The sequence below is a fragment of the Periplaneta americana genome, chromosome 2 (assembly GCF_040183065.1).
Source record: "Periplaneta americana isolate PAMFEO1 chromosome 2, P.americana_PAMFEO1_priV1, whole genome shotgun sequence".
Taxonomy (NCBI): Eukaryota; Metazoa; Arthropoda; class Insecta; order Blattodea; family Blattidae; genus Periplaneta; species Periplaneta americana.
The window spans coordinates 60,465,620-60,483,848 of NC_091118.1; the positions used below are offsets into that span (position 1 = coordinate 60,465,620).

At 33.7% G+C, this 18,229-nt stretch overlaps 1 protein-coding gene across 1 annotated transcript in view; it reads left to right on the forward strand.

Annotated features, from left to right (window-relative positions):
- LOC138694124 (uncharacterized) overlaps window positions 1-18,229 on the forward strand; it is a 563,234-nt gene that overhangs the window by 501,440 nt on the left and 43,565 nt on the right. Inside the window, exon 7 of the mRNA XM_069817739.1 lies at window positions 1-18,229. This exon is cut by the window's right edge and continues 43,565 nt beyond it. Coding sequence (XP_069673840.1) covers window positions 1-237 — 237 coding nt within the window. The 3' untranslated portion in view covers window positions 238-18,229.

Here is an 18,229-nt window from a genome sequence, read left to right on the forward strand (position 1 = left end):
GGCCCCGAACTAGGGGCGCCGTCCCCCACCGCGTGTGACCTCATGTTCATCACAGAGGCAGACTCCATGTGTCTGGGCGACGCCGACTGCCAGACAGCGGCCCGGAGGAGCGTCGCAGTGCTGAGGAGGGGCCGAGGCCACGAGGAGGAAGGGCAGTGCTGGAGGAGCCCCTGCATCGCGCATCACTTCCTCCACACGCCTCTAACCGTCCCCCTGCCCGCCGCCACAGGGCGGTAAATATGTCACCCCTCCTTCCACAGTACTTGACAATGTTGTTACTTGTTCATGATGGAAACCCCCCCCCCCATTCCTAAATCGATGGAAATAAAGTTGCAGGGTACCAAGTCCAGCTTAAAAAAACATGAGATACATTGTTAATATTGACTAAAGCACAAATATAACCAAATTCAAATGACAATACACTTGTTAATCTTTGGAATGAGTGAAAAAATGTCATCCAGGCATATAAATAGATATATTAATATGTACTAACTTTAGAGGTCGATGACTGTAGTTCACACCTTCCTAGATGACAAGTTTACACTCTGCTACCCCTGCTGTCTTCATTACTCCACAAATTACCCTCCCTAAACAATAACACCCTCATCACACATCACACAACATGTCCCAAACAGTCGAACATAGGGAAAGATACAATAATACAAAAATATAATACTGACAGAAGTACCTATATAATTATTTTGTAAGAAGAAACGTAAGTGAACAACATAAAATTTGTTTTGTTTTGTTTATTCTTTTGTATGTCTATATCTAACGCTACATTTTATTAAGTTATATTTTTATTACGCTATTTAATATAGTCATAGTTTTCTCGGAGTGCGAATAACTGTGACACCTTTTATATAAGGTTGAAGTGAAGGAGAATTTGCAGAGTCCGTCACACTCAGAACTTCTAAAACTTGTATAAACTTCCAATAGAGACGAAAGGATACCAAGCGCAATTCGCGAAAGAAGATAATTGCCAATGATAATTATAATGATTGTTAAGTTTACTTATTATAAAGAATGTTTCTATTGATGTTATACTTTCTGTGGACTGAAAGTTTCACTAAATTATATATTATGAGAACCAAGTTCATATGAAAAATGATAGTGTCATTTCCATAACATTTCAGAATACAAAAATGTTAGGTTTAATTATAATTTTCCTAGCCCTTCCTAGTTAAAAAACAATACAATGCATACTTGCTCATAAAGGTAATACGTTATAAAATGCGTACATTTTATCTTTCCACGCTCCTGAAGTGGAGCGGAGCGGAAGAAGCAGTGCACAGAGCAGCTGCTCACACATGCGAGCGTGGAAAGATAAAATGTATGCATTATATATTTTGTGTTACTTTCATAAATCTTTAGAAATGTATTCGAAAGTCTATAATATCTGCATCACATTGAAGATTCTCCAACAGTAAAATTGCAGCATGTCCTTTGGAAGTGAAGTTGAATCGGTGGTTACTTATCGATTATCGACATGTAAAAGAATTTGTGCCTGAAAGTAGACAAAAAAGGTTTGTTTCTCATGCAGTGACGGTTCGTTACCTAAAAATGTTATAGTTGCAGACTTAAGAAAGATTACGAAAGAGTTTCTGGACAGTAAAATAATTGCTGTATTACCGATTTCAACTAAGAAAAACAAATGCACAAATTAAAAAAAAATAATAATAATAATAATAATAATAATAATAATAATAATAATGACAATAACAGACCGAGCGAGGTGGCTCTGACGGTAACGTTTGAGACTCGCATTCGGGAGGTCTCGGGTTCGAATCCCGGGGTCGACCAATCTGACTGGGGTTTTTCATGGTTTTCCTCAGCCACAAAGGCAAATGCCGGATTGGAAATTTACATACCATGATTCACCAACACCTCAATCACCAATATCATAAACATTAATCAAAATCTAAAATCAGTTACATGAACACAAGCCATCTACAACTCACAATAGAAACAGGAACACAACAATAGTAACAGTGGCCTACTAATAATACAAACAGATCCTAAACACGCGATATGGCCACAGATGTTAAAGAGTGTATAAATAAACTTAACAATAATAATAATAATAATAATAATAATAATAATAATAACAATAATAATAGTAATAATAATAATAATAATAATAATGGACCGAGCGAGGTGGCTCAGACGGCAGCGTTTGGGACTCGCATTCGGGAGGTGCCGGGTTCGAACCCCGGGCCGACCAATCTGACTGCGGTTTTTCATGGTTTCCCTCAGTCACAAAGGCAAATGCTGGATTGGAAATTTATATACCATGATTCATCACCGCCTCAATCATCAATATCATAATCATTAATCATATTCTAAAATCAGTTACATAAACACAAGCTATCTACACCACACAATAGAAACAGGAACTCAATAAGAGTAACAATGGCCTACTAATAACACCCACAGATCCTAAACACACGATACTACCACAGATTACGACCACAGATGTTAAAGTGTGTGTAAATAAACTTTAATAATAGTAATAATAATAATAATAATAATAATAATAATAATAATAATAATAATAATAATAATAATTACACAGGCTTGCGATGAAAATGCTATTTGGATAAAATTTTAGCGGTCTCTTACGTATTTTTGTGTGCTAAAACAGAAATTGACACTTAAAATGTCACATCACGTACAGTTTTTTCACAAAATTTAAATTAATGGGGATCTGACAGTTTACAGCATTCATGCAACAGTGCTCTTAGTGGCGAGTGTTTGTACTGTTCAAATTTCACGAGAGGATCCCTGGTCCTTGCGGGTAAGAGGAGAGAGTAAGCCAGTAACTCAGCGTTCTTGAAGGAGCAGGTGGATGGGAGTAATGTTATTGTCCGGCTGGGACAAACAAGGTTCAGTCTTGGTCAGCCGATTCTGTGTCGGGAATAGGTTATAAGAGTGGGGAGAAAAACTCGCATTCTTAGCTCGGATCTTCTCGTGAAATGCGGACAGGGGGTATCTTGTTAGTGGTCATTGCTAACAGTGACTACTGTCCGCATTTCACGAGAAGATCCGAGCAAGGAATGCGAGTTTTTCCCCCCACTCTTACAACCTGCCCCCAACACGGGATCTACCGGCCATTGACTTAGCCTTGTTTGTCCCAGCCGGCCAATGACATCACCCCCTTCCACCTGCTCCTTCAAGAACGCCGAGTTACTGGCTTACTCCTTCATCTTAACCTGCAAGGACTATACTTCCCTCGCAGGGATCCTCTCTTGAAATTTGGACAGAGAAGGCTGTGTCATGCTGTAACCTCGAACCTCTAACTTCATGTAACCGTGAGTTGTGACACATGGCTAGCCGTGATTGTGTGAACTCTCCAGATATTTTTTGTATCATCATTCCTGGTGAGTTTATGGTTAAGAAACATCACAGAAAAGTTAAATTCAATAACGCTACATTCGCTTGGCTAAATTTTCAACCAAAAATTTGGAGAAATAATACGTGATAGAGAAAAACTGGCCTCAGTTTTGGATTCAGTATCCCAAACAACAGTGAATTCGGTATAATTTGTTCATAAAAGTTCCTATGAACCTTAATTTACCAGGTCTATTATTATTATTATTATTATTATTATTATTATTATTATCATCGTTTGACATTTACAATAATCAAGCATCCTACATTATCTTCATTTCTAACTTTTCAATGAAAATCAAATAACATTCGTGAAGTGACTACCGAATTCATCTTTACTGTCATTAACAAATAATTTATGAGAACAACACTAAACCGTCCAACAGGTAACGTTAGGGCCACCGAACATTACTATACAGTGTGTACCTTGAAAATACCTACAAGTTGGTTTTAGTTTTATGACCATAGGTAAATATAGAAGCCGTCGCTGCGCGCATTGGCAAAAAGCACAAAAAACAGCAACAATGGCGGTTGAACATGAATTAAAACTGATTAAGCATTCCGTTATGTTATAAAATCCGAAAGAGTATTCCTAATGTTGGTGCATTAAATCAGTAACGTGTCGAAAACGATAATTTGACGTCTACGAGTGTTTTCTTCGTTTAATATCAGTGCAGTGTACTTGGTTTCTTTCATGTAGACTATGTAGATTCTGCAATCTATCGATGAATAGATTTAAATATTAGCTTTATTGTTTTATAAGAAACCAAATGAATAAATAAGTACAAAACTGAGCTTTTCATTTTCCCAAAATTATCTCGAACATACATTAAGTGTGAATAAAATCATAACAAAATTATATTAACGATAGTCTAGGAGAAAGTAACTACATACTAAGTACCGGTACCCAAAGCATTAGTATTAAGTGGTTTTTAATAATAATCATCTGCACTATTGTTATCTGTTGTTCTGAGCACAACAAATGCGCACGAGTTTTGATGATCTATCAAAATCTATATGATTTCTGACAATGAGTGTATGTTTCCTGATGTTTCAAAGCTAAATTAGCCTACATAAATCTTGTTGATGTTTACCCATACTCCAAAACACCATCGGGTCAATGATATTTTTCTAAAAAATGCTTTTTTGCAGTTCTTTGTTGAAACTCATGAAGAATGTTTATTCTTTGCCTTACTTATCTAATGGGGAATCTTGTGCATTTTGCAAATTATTACCCGAGAGAAAAAGTTGGGCATCGCTTCAATACTCGAAATGAAAATAAAAAGCAATCAGAGTGTAAGTATTATTTCTGTCCTAGATTCCACATTATTTGCCAAATTCTTAAATTTGTTGGGAATCTTTGAGGTACAACACAAAAGTGCTGCATCTGCTATTGAAATGTCTGGTTGCTGAGAAACAAATTTGGTCAAAAAGACAAACGTTATCCTTGTGAAAAAACGTGTCGTCAAATATTAATGCTTTGGTAGCTGTTTTACTTTCTAATTTTGTAGGAAGCAAATAAGCATTTTCATGAGTTCTTTATACTTCCATTGTGCGGACTCAAATTCACCAACATAAATAAAAGATTACATTTGTCTACTTAGATTACATATTCTACATTGTCTACGTGTTATTTGCGTGTAGACGTAGACTATCGAACTTTACGCGTGGACGCACATCACTGCATTAAATGAATTTCCCGGAGTTCCTTACAGATATTACAAAGAAAATTTTATAAAAAGAATTAACAGCACCTTATTAACAAATAACTGCATTCAGCAGATCTACAACCTGGGCAGGAGCGCTACTGCTGTGTAATGTCAAAGGTTAGCTCTTTTCGTCACCATCCTTACAATAGCTTTACAATTTTGAGGAAATAAATTTTACCTCATATCTTCTCCACCTCAGGAATAGAACTCTTTATATTACAAGATTCATAAATGTCGTTAAGATCTTATCTTCTACAATCAATTAAGTTAAAGTCCAGTGTTTGGTTACATTTAACACAAGTTAGGCAAGCAGTTACAGTGGCGGTTATTCAAGTGAAGCAGGTGAAGGTCACCTTCACCTCTTTTTTTCGTGTTTTAATAAATTATATTTGATCAGTATATTAAAAAAGGCTTTCCTCGCTAAACTACACTATCTACCAAAAAATAATGTTTTCGCCCCTTTAGAACCTCGTGGTACCACCTCTTGTTGCTATAACAGCAGCCACCCTGTCAGGCATGCTCTCCACTAGTTTGTATAGGATATAGACTGAAATGCGTCGCCATTCCTCTTGCAATTTGGCACTCAGTTGGACAATGAAGTTGACCGCGTTTCCCAAACCTCAATCGCCGGTCCAATTCATCTCAAAGGTGCTCAATGTGATTGAGATCAGGACTCTGTGCAGGCCAGTCCAACCGGTGAACATTATTGTCTGCATACCATTGCATAGTAGCCGCCGAAACATGGCACCTAGCACGTAAAATCCTGGGTGCCCAATTACTTTTTGGTAGATAGTGTATATTCAGTTCTACTTTTTAACCTATCTTCCGCGACTTGGTCTGTTCAGCAGGTAAAGTCTGTTGGCGCACTTCAGATGAACCCCTCACCAGTCAGTCCACGCGGTTAGCAAAGATCAGCTGGCAAGGGGTATGAATGCTGAAGGTCCAGGTGGAGGCTTTCCTTTTCCGGTTGCTATGACGACGACTTGCTTACTACAGATTGTCGACCCTTTTTGTGAAGCTATTAGTCTATGAATGTTTACTGATGCCACATTCATATGCTTCCTCTTTCTTGGATCGTACAATCTGTAATATATTGCAACTAAATAATAAAGCATAAGATGTAGATAAAGAAACTGAATATTGTTTAAATTTAAGGTGTTACACATATATTTCGATATTTCTTAATATTATCATTTCGGTGGATATTATATTTTGTGTAAATTTTAAAATATCTTGAGTAGCTTACTTTTTAATAAAAGAAGTTGGCATGAAATTTGACACCACATTGTACATAGCGCATCTGAGCTCACCAACAACTTCGTTTTTAGTCTGTATGTACTTTGTGGTGACAAGTGTAGCAATATGTTTAGGTTTCAGCAAGTGTATTAATAAGAAGAAAACATGAATCTATTAGGTAAACGATTTAGTGCGTAATGTTTTGTTCTGCAGAACATAAACAAGATATTTTAAAATACAATCCAATATTACTTACAAATATGTTCACGGCGTCATCACGCTACCCATCGAATCTATGAAATTCCCTAGAAATATTTTGGCCTTCACCTTATTTATCGGGCACGAGCCGTCACTGAGTTACTATATGGTTAAGGCTGTGGAAAAGAGCGCACGGTGCGTCTAGGTAGTGAATCATATTTACAGATACAGTCGGGGACACAATAAATTGTATAAAATTGTAACCAATGCTTTTGGTAAGTGTTTGACATAGAAAAAAAATTCTTTATGTATCGGTATGTACGAATTATTTAATGCAGTTATTATAAAAGCAAATAAAGAGCCCCAATAAAGTAATATAACAAATCAAAAAGTTACAATTAAATATAAAACTAACAGAAAATTCTACGGAAATGTGAATTTAAGTATTTTACTCAGCTTTCATCTCGAAAAGCATTACAATGAATAACTATGTATGTTCTTAGTGTTTGGAATGAAAAATTCTTCCTCATTTGTTTTGGACAACGTTTATATCTAGAGAAACTTCTCCCAGTCTCACAAGAAGTAACTGGTGCGAACTGAAAACACAGAATATCGGAGATGTATTCATTGTCACAACTATTCTGTGAGTTATGATCCATCAAAATATCACTTACAGTATTCTGCAAATTACAGATTATCCATGATTTTTATTAAAGACATTGGAGAGCTTCTAAAAAAATTTTGAGTCACCAGACACTGCTGGAGATTCATTATTTTAGCTGTAAATGTTCTCCTATTTGTACGGCACCAGGTAGTATTACCATGATACCATTCTAGAAGTGTAATAGTTGTAATCAGATCTTCGAAATAATTTACTAAGAATCGGGCAGCATACAAAAAAAATTCACTGAGAGCTCAACGACTCTCTCATACTGCACTAGGCCTATATTAATCGGAAACTGAATGTACTGCCCTGTAGCGTGCTGTTGCGGTATGATCTATACGCAGTTAACCTGTTTCCACTGGCTTGGTGACCAAACACTGGACATTATTAAAGTAGAACCTCTATTATCCGTGGTAATGAAGGGGATGGACTGAACGATTAATCGAAAAAATCGGATAATCAGTACCGTAAAACATTTTCGTAAATGAAGTGAATAATACTTTAAGTTTCGTAATTTACTCCGTAGTCTTGTGTTTAACACGCTAGGTAGTCGATCAGAAGTTTACTAATTTAATTTTGGTTGTCAAGGACGTGCTTTTAAGTGGAAAAGAAATTCCTTGTGGTGGCTGTAATCGGAAACATAGGAATACTAGAGGTCTCATGTTGTAGATTTATATACTCTATACACTTTATCCTTAATGTTTATTAAATCGCGCGCAGTTGTATCGTCAATCTCGTATTCTGATGTGAGATGAGCCACAATTTCTCTTTCCCCAAAGCACTCAATTATATGCATTTTTCGATACTTAATCACAAAATTTTTCTTTTGACACTCATGCAATATATTTCATATAGAAATTGTACAGTTTGGCGCTACGAACAGTAGACCGAACTGGAAGTGTAAAGGCTTAGAGGCTAATAACACTCTCTAGAAAAAAAAAACGTACTAATATAACGTACAGTAGTACTCCATATGTTCCTGTAGCAAATAAAAGACAAGGAAAAAAAGAGCGAGCGAAAGACAGTCGGATAATCAGTCAATCGGTTAATAGGGTGTCGCATAATCGAGGTTCTACTGTAATTACATAAAATTTAAAAAAAAAGTTTCTTCGTTTTGAATTGTATCAAATTAAATTCAATTAAATAATAAACAGGTGGAAGAATGAAGTTTGAAAGATACGAAAAATTCTGATGTACTTACGAAGTATTAACAGCTGACTAGAATAGTTATGAGAATTCGAAATGCTTATACTGTATTACTAAACTTCCCACATTTCCACAACCACTGTCAGCCCACTAAATTAGATAGACTATACAATATATTTGATTGTATGAGCTGAGGAAATGTATGGAAATGGCTTTATCATTTTATATAAAATTTAAGATATTGAAAATTCAGAAGTATAATTTCTATCTTCAAAATATTTGAGTGTCTCACACTAAACAGAATTCATTACAAAATAAATTAATGGAAACATTAATTACTAATACCAAAATCTATAATATCACTCAAGTAAGCTATATTGAATTTCATCTACAAGAAAATTTCAAGTACGAAGTGAACGAAATATTTCATTAATGTCTACATCACTCCAAGGTCTGCTAAATGCATAAAAACGTTACTTAAAACCTTTTATTGTTGTGTTTGAGATTGCATGTGACCTGAATTTAAAATAATGAAGTAAAGACATTATTTTATTTACAATTTATTTCATAAATTTGTTTTGTGCATCAGTATATTCAGTACAGCTGTCCATTAGATCCCATTATGCTTTATTTTTATTAATTTAAATGAATTCATAGTTAAGCTTACGAATTGTTATGAGGTGTAACATTATATCGTATACAGTGGAGAAATACAACAAAATATGTACTGATACGTTACACATGAGATTGTCACTGTAATTTAAAAATACATAGAAATAAATGTTTTAGACTACTGAAAGATCTGTACATAATAAAGTATATAATTAAAATAAAGTAATATAAATACTTCTATCGCAGTGTTGCATATTCTTTGTTAACATCATTCAAATATATTCATTTTAATTTACATACATTATGATTAATATTCTAGATTTTAAGGTGCATTTGCGCAAGAAATCATGACTCAAGTCTGTCACATTAAATAGTTCATGATTCTGTACAAAGCAACCCGTCTTCCATAGACAGATTTTTGTTATACTTGGTATCTATTAATCAAATGAAACTCTAAAAATCTAAGTTTTGTTAAAATCAGTAAAATATTTAACATGTTTCGTTGAAATAATGAAGTCACAAATTCAAATTCACACTCAAATGTTATGAAAAGGCATTTTATACGCAATATTTATTCATGGAAATTTATTATAGAACTATTTACGTTCTTTCATAATGGTGGACTTGTGAATTTCTTAATGTGTTTCATACAAAGAGATAATGTAGGATTCTTTTTAACATCTAGTAAGGATAAATGACTGTTTTACTTAAATATTTCAATGATCTAAACACATGAAATTTATTATTAACATAGCGAAATCCAATTTTCAAATTGTTTAAATAAAGTTAGCGAAGCTATAATTGAAATTGACAATGTCAAATATTGACTGACATCGGATCCTAAATTGGAGAAAATTAAATTCATCTGAATCGCAATTCAAAATACAGATTTTTGAACTTCTAAAATGAGTGCCATTCACATTGTTCAATATATAATTATAACATTTTGCCACAAAATAAATAAGTATTAAATTCGTGTTATGTGTTTCTGAAACAACTAAACGACAGTTAAAGTTTAATCACAATGTTTATTTAAATGGAATCATTAGTAAACCTATTATTATTGTGACATGGTAAGCGATGGCATTTATCGATAAAACTCATCTCACGTCGGAGACAATTGGAAAGAATTCACAGTCGAAATTACACTCCTTGTACATAAAACAACGTAACAAAAAAAAATCAATAATTTTTAAACCAATAAACGTATTTTTTTCTGTTTGCTTTAAAAGATTAACATATTCTGAGAGACGACACAGATTCTACATACACCTTTTGTTCTGATGATTTCTATTCGATAATCAATTTTGGCAAGTTTTTTTAAGCATATCTTGTGTGATTGTTGAGATGGCATCTCTCTTCCTTTCACACGTAAGGTTTGAAGAATCCTTACGGACGTTCTGTATACCTTGTCCTTTACTTAATCCCACGTAAGAAATCTATCAGACTTAAATCTGATGATCGTAAGGGCCAATAAATATTGCTTCATCAGAAAACAGCACTCTTTGCAAGTAAGATTGTCTTTGTCTACCCTATTCAACATATCCACGGTAACATTAATTCTTTTTTCCTTGTCCCCTGCTTTAATGCCTTCAGAATTTGCACTTTTGTATGAACAGAGTTTGAGATGCTTCCTAAGGACTTCGTGGATGGTTAATTTTGGAATCTGCAACTCTCATGATATACGACGGATACGCTTTGAGGAGCTGTGTTGGAAAACTTCCAGTACTGCTACATCTGGAGTTTAAGTTTACATTGGATCTTCTTGGGCATGATTCATTTCATACGCTATGTTTCTAAAAATCAATTATGCACTCAGAGTTTATATCGCATATTTTAGACTATCCTGAAGTTTCGTTTCACCGGTGTTGTGGAATTCATCTAAATTGGCCATCTATACGTGTGGCATTTTGTTGCGTAATTGTCATTAAAAAACGCAAACGAAGCATACACTTGACAACAATGCCTAATTACAACCAACATAATTACAATATATATCTCAACTTTTGATAATATCTCACAAAAACAGAATTAAACTATTCTGATTAACTTCTTAGATATTTTGCATAATATTATGTATACCGTGTACATTTTAAAACTTGTTATAACAAAATCTTTTAACGTGGAATTATAATACTTAACTGAAAGAGAATTCATTAACCCCTTCCGCTCGAATGAGTCCATTTGAAATCACCAACATTTTTGTAATCTCTGACTCACATGATCTGTCTGATATTCCATTTGGTATCCTCAGAAGTAGTTTCGTTCTTTACCGATAGAGTACAGAACTCTCCAGTTCCTTGGCCAGCTGTTGTTAGGAAGAGGTTTGCTTTGTGCTTTTACCTTCAAGATGTCTCCATAAAAAAAATAATTTAGGTGAGAAAGAGTTAAAAATTAAATTTATCGAGAACACTAAAGGCACAAAATGGTATACAACATAAAATTTTAATTTCAGAGAAAGTTAAAAAATATATATTCAAGCTGTAACCGTTTTTTTCATTTTCATTGGTTCCCAATTGGTGCCATTTCGTGAAAATAATCATTTTATCAAATTATTATTAACAAGAAAAAATACACACCTTCATATTCAGAACCATTTCAACTCGAAGATTTAAATGTGACCATAAAGCGCATATAAAAGACAGTCTACAGGAAGATCTACCCACAAATTGAGCAAAATTGAATACATTAACATATTAAAACCTTGTGCTTCTAAATTATTCAGTTCTACAACTGGTCTGACTTTATACCGGTGTCATAATGAAAAATAACTTTTCGTTTCTCTCAGCTTCGTATGATATATGGCTGTTTCTTCATGTTGATACAATATTCACTTGTAATTACGATCACTATTGCGAATCATATAAAAACACAACCAGATAAGAAAAACTTATAATAGAAATTGATACATATAACCTTTTGCTTATGAAGTGTCCAAAGATTGGTAAACAATAATTTATTTAAAAGGAACTTAATGGAAAATAAAATCAGCTGCAATTGATGATAAGCAAGCAAAAAATAAATCTGTCTCTATATTTAAAAACGATATTGTGTTTAAAATTTTAATAAATATTAAAAGTTCATAGGATAGTAATGTTATACTTTCTACTCTCTTGAACTAGAACAACGTTATCAATATTACAGAAAATAACATCTCACGGGACATACAAAACGCAGTTTCAATTACGTTAAACACAATTAGACGTTTTAAAGACAAACGCACAATCAGTGTCAATAACTGTCACTTTAATATTTCTTAGCATTTTAAAATTAAAATATTTAACATATGGGAAAGCTACGTTATTTTTTCGAACTTGATCCTTATTTAAACACGCTATGAGGAGGAAAGTATTTTAACGTGCGCATAAAATGTATGTCGCAATTTTATTCTTCTTTATATTTGAATATATTTTTAGAATAAACAGTAACTCGCTTCTCACATAAATTCAGTATTTAAAAACAATCAAAATTAATTCATACAAACATCTGATCGATTTCCTTTTGTTTTTTAATTAAAACTTATATTTTCTAGTTTACCTTCATGTAAGGACCTCAAATTGCATATTTATGCACTGCTGTTAACGTCTTGTGATATTATGTCACTCATTTCGGCCGGTCATTATTGTCTGAAATATTTTTATTGTGGTGCAAGTATATTTGGAAAATATTTTTCACAAAGACGCCTTTATTCTCCTGCATTAGGTACATTACATATCAGTCATTTTTCACCTTACTTAAAGTTTAGGATAACACAAAGTTGAAACCTGTATTTCTCTTGTCAACAGTAGAAGCTTAAATGAATTTATAACTACACGAGATAGTGTAAACACAATATTCGCCAAAATCCTAGTAAAATAACAAATAATGTTAATGAACTGATGATTGGAATGAGTTACATCAATTCAGCGTGTCACGAGAATGAAAGGAAATGTCTTTAACTGACAAAGAAAACGAAACCTAATTTAAATACAGTCATATGAACTAATTTTACTGTTTTCAAATGCTGAATCTAACCTTTAAGTGGGTCCCACGTATTAAGTCACACACTGTGTGTAAAGAGACATCGTCGAAACAAGATGGTATAATTTCAAAAATTAAAACTGATTTTAGTTCCTGTTGGCAATCATTATGATGTAAAATATTGGTACTTAATTTAAAATTAAAATGTATGATGAATTAAATCAGAAAAGAAAACTTTATTATAATTGCCAAGAGATACTGAAAATAGTTTCAAATCATCGTCTATTAAATTGAATGTAACCAGGCTTAAATATTACTGCTACTGTTTATGTTAATTTATGGAAAATTTAGAGATTATTCAATCAAAATAGGAATATATAAAAACACATGTTATGTACATAAATACTTATGGGTACATCCAGAAATATTAAATAACAGATTTTCCAGGGCATATCGCGAAGTGAAAAGATTATACATCAAGCCAATCAAAGAAAAAAAGGATAATAACCAAATGTAACCAAATCCTAGATCACCTAACCTGATCCGAACTTCATTTTACCTAACCTAGCATCGATTTGCCTCATGAAAAGGTGGATATGCTAAAAAAAAAGTGAACTCTCAAACACGAAGTTTGTTTTCGCGCAGGCAGTAAATGCCGAGACAGATTTGTCCAAACAAAACTCATCACTTTGCGATTTTCCTGGGCGAATCACAATATCACTGGTCACATTCCTATTTAAAATCGTCGTTCATACTCAGATGTGAATGGAAAATTCTAGATGTGCCCACATAACGTAATAGAAAATGTTGAAAGAAGTAGCATTCTAGGTCTTCAGATCTTCAAATGTGTGCAGCTCCATTTTATTTCACTGCATATGTCACACCATTTAGACATTGTGACGAATTCGATCAAATTTATCTTTCAGTAGACAAAACAACTTTTAGCGTTGTGTGGCTAAAACACTCAATCGATAAATCTTTGTGTTTGTAACTTCGGTAAGTTTTCAGCTGAGATTCAAATACTGCTAGTGGCGAGAGTTGGCCATCGACCATCACAGTGGCTCTCCTGTACATCACGTATGAATGTATTCATTTGAACCAACGTCTTGATGACTGTGATGATGCTGAGAAGTATCAACATAAGATAAAATCATTAAGAATTGGATTTTACTTAAATCATTGCCTTTTGGGTTAGACTGGTTGGTCGCCCACGATTGACACAAGAGATATATTTCAGTCTTTGAGTGTCTTAATATCGATTAATGGCATCGTAGTATTAAAGTGATCATTTTTTAAAATATGAATAGCGGAAATCTTCCATTTCACTTTAGAAATCGGCTCAAATTATTATAAAATTAGTTTGCAGTGCGATCATTAAGTTTCCATGCAAAAGTATGTCTTCGAATATCAAAAATTAAATACGGAATGTTAAATTTGTTAATACTAACTTTGAGTTCGTTCTAAACATAGACTCTATTGAAAGGTTACTGTGCCGGACACTTAGGACTTTTATGAGAGCAGATTAGGACGTTGAATTTGTCATTGGACAAAGACATCATTAAATTGTCAGTTACAACCACACCACATATAATTTCACAGACTTATGTAGACAACTGCAGATACTGTGAATATAAAACTGAGTTCCTTAAATACTGGAGCTCACGTCACAACTCTACCAAAAAGAATAAAAAAAAATTTCATATTTCGAAAATTGTAAGACCTAGGGTATTGCTTACTTCGGCATTTTCAATTTACGAGTAGTTTCTTTAGCTGAGTAAAGTTTGTTTATCGAACATAATAGTAACTTATAATATATATACAATAGTCGGGAACGTGTTCTTCCAAAGAATATACACGAAAGTGTTCTAATATGTTTAGAGTTTTAACGAATTGTCGGAAACGTCTTGAAAAATATATTTGAAAAATTTGGTACTTTTTAAACTATGTTTTCCAGTGAGAAAATTAAATTAGTATTTAGACTGTATATTTTACACTAATTCCACCAACTGGAGCTGCATCACAAAGAACTCTTAACAGAATAATATGCGTACACATACAAAATTTTATTTTCGTTATTGGATCAAGTATTGACTTGATATTTTCGGTCCGTTGTAGTACGATAATTCTGACGTGGATATGACATGTTGCTCTAAAAATTCGATTGTTTCATTTTCTTCTAAAGAACACATTCCCAATGTCTGTTCAAAGTCCATAAGAAGATTCTGCATATATACAAAGTGGAAGTAACATAGCTGTGCAAAATTTAACAGCTTATTCCTTGGATAGAGTACAACAAACAATTCTAATACTATATTACTTCCAAATGAATAACTTCCACAGAACAATTCCCCCCCCTCTCAAATGTTAATACTGTTTTACTCCATAAGAATCCACACGGTTCTCATTTTTACTCTTGTTATTAGAGAAGCTGAAAAACGATTTATCCCTTTGCAGTTTTTCAATAAAATCGACAGTTTTCTTGCAAATTGAATAAAAAAATTGACATGTATAGTTATTTCCTGCCGTTATGAAGTCTGACAAATCTACTGCAGTGATTAAGGTATAAAATGCTGCTATTCAAACCACTGTTGCCAAACTACGCAGTGTCTAAGCCTAATTTTCTAATTAGCCTTGCACTTAATTACAAAACACATAACAGGTTTTTTTTCATTTATTTTAACGTATTCTATTGCCCTTCAAGTCAGCACAGTTATGTCATTTCAACCCTGTATATTGACAGATATTCGTATTATTATATTAAATTATAGTTTACAACTGGAAGAACAACAACGTAGATCTGATTTCTTGTCCATATTAAGGTTATATTATCTCAATTAATGTTTCAATGTTCTATATATATAGTGACTCAACTCTTCCGTTATTGTAAAATTAAAGTGAATGCGTTATTATTGTGCATGTTTACATTATATGTGCATGTTTCTGTTTATTGTTAAGACGAGACTTAATTGGCATATGGTTGTAGAATTCTGTCGTCGATTTGAAAAAGGGGACACGTCTAAAATAACAAAGTGTTTGGAAATCGTAAAGAAGCCATAGCAGACTTAAAAAATTTAAATGTTCATGAATCCTGAATGTATGTATCCATAGTGATATAATTAGAAAAAAATATGAATATTATAATTTGTTAACTTAGTTATAATTTTTGCGATTTTCCAAACTTTGTTATTTTGGACATGTCCAATCTACGACAGAAATTGTAGATGTTACAAATTCCACAACCATACTCAAAAGCTGTCATTTGTTCATTATATTTTCAATAATCATATACAGAATAACATTATCGCACAAATAGTTTAATATATTGTACTTGAGTTGCTGTTTACACTGTGGAATGGAAAATATTTACCCGTCAACTTAATTGTATATAATTTAAAACTCGCAGCAAAGAAGCGAATGTAATGTCCAAAAATTTCCTCCGCTGTTTCAGAATTGAGCGGTTCTTAAAATAAATATATTTATCTAGATGATTTTACAAAAATTTTAATCTAATTTAGGGCACCTCGATGAGGGTACCCTTTGCGGCGAGAAAAAATTTCTGGAGCCAGTTTCTTAAATAGAGTAGGTCTACACAAGCTGACAAGTAAATTAGGAACATGGTAAATGAGAATTTTCTTGAAAATACTTAACATGCTTGTCAAGTGACTGCCATTTGTTGGAAATTCTGAAAGAAATTTGGCAAACAATATGGTAGAATAACTTCATAAGATTAAAAAATGAGAACTAAATTACATCTCGGGCATTATCTCCAATAGTTACGGAATAATTAAGAAATGGAAAGAAATTTTACAAATTGACGAATTTTTAGATGGAAAACTATCGACTGCGTCAACGATTCAATATGGCCTAAATGAATAATGATAATATGAGGTTACAACTAGTAAATTAGCTAGCAACTTTATTCGCGTGCACGGTCACTTGCTAGTAAATTCGCAGTCACTAATAGCTAAACTAGGCACATATGAACTTCTTCGTCTGTCCTAGACACAAATTACTACTGCAACATCGTTGGTGTGTAATACTGCCCCAATTACTTAAAAAAACGTAACATTGAATGAGGAAACTGTGCGAAAAAAAAATTATCAGTTTTTATTGAACACATATCGTACTTCCTATAACATGGTAAAAACTATAATACCTTAACATTCCCCGCCCTAATAATATTGGACACACTGAGGTGTCTTAAGTAATTTGAAACATTGTTTACAATTTTACTAGTCAAGAAAGGTGCACCTGTCTACCTAAAACTCGTGTTTTAACAGCGGAATTATAAAACATCGGAGGAACTTTGTGGACACATTGTATAAAGTTCGTAATTCATTTTATAATACATTAATATTGATTTTTAAAATCCTCATATACCAAAGTATCTCACAATAGGATAATCATACCCTAACCAAGTCATACTGGGATCATTTTAAGTAGAAAATTTATTAACCTGAAATCAATCACTCAGTGTGCGATTTCAATTTTTCTGAGGACGATAGGTCATTGGGACTCTTCTCTCTCCCTCTCTTTCTCTCTCTTTCCCCTTATCCTTTCTCTTCGCTTTCCCCCCTCTCTTTTTCTCTATTAAGTATCGAAAACTTCTATTACAGATTATTAATAAATGAGGTGTTACTCATTGTAATGTTATGCAACAGTGATTACGTACATTTAATTTGGGAAATATTGCCCAAAATTCAAAACCTCTTACATCAGTGCGTAATACTGACCTTTCTATACAGCAGAAATATAAGTAATGCATAAAAGTTACTGAAGAGACTAGTAATCCGTGAAATTATGAGAAAAATAGGATAATATTTGTTATACGAATCAGGAATTAAACTTCTTTTTTAAAAAGTCCGCCGAGTTAGTTCTGCGGTAGAGTGTCTGCTTTCAGACTAGCCGGCTCGGGTTCAATTCCGGCGGGGTCAGAAATTTTTATGTAAATTTCTACCTCGGGACTAAGAGAGACGGCGGTGCACAACTTCTAATCACTAGATTGTGCACCAATATGCCTGGGTTAAATACCAAATCTCTCCGCAGTGTGTATGAAGAGAAGGCATATGTCACTGTTGATAGTGATTCGTCCGTCGGATGGGGACGTTAAGCCTGGCGGCCCCCTTGGTGCTATTCGACAGGAGTAGGCTACGTGCCGGCACCGGGTTTCCCCTTCTCCCTTTCTCACCATCTTTACCCATTCCCATAAACTACACTCACCCTAGTACAAGACACAACTTCATAGATGTGCCATGCATAACGTGACTCGCCGAAGTGGTGTGCAACTTGAAAATGGGTCACAGTCCTGCCATCT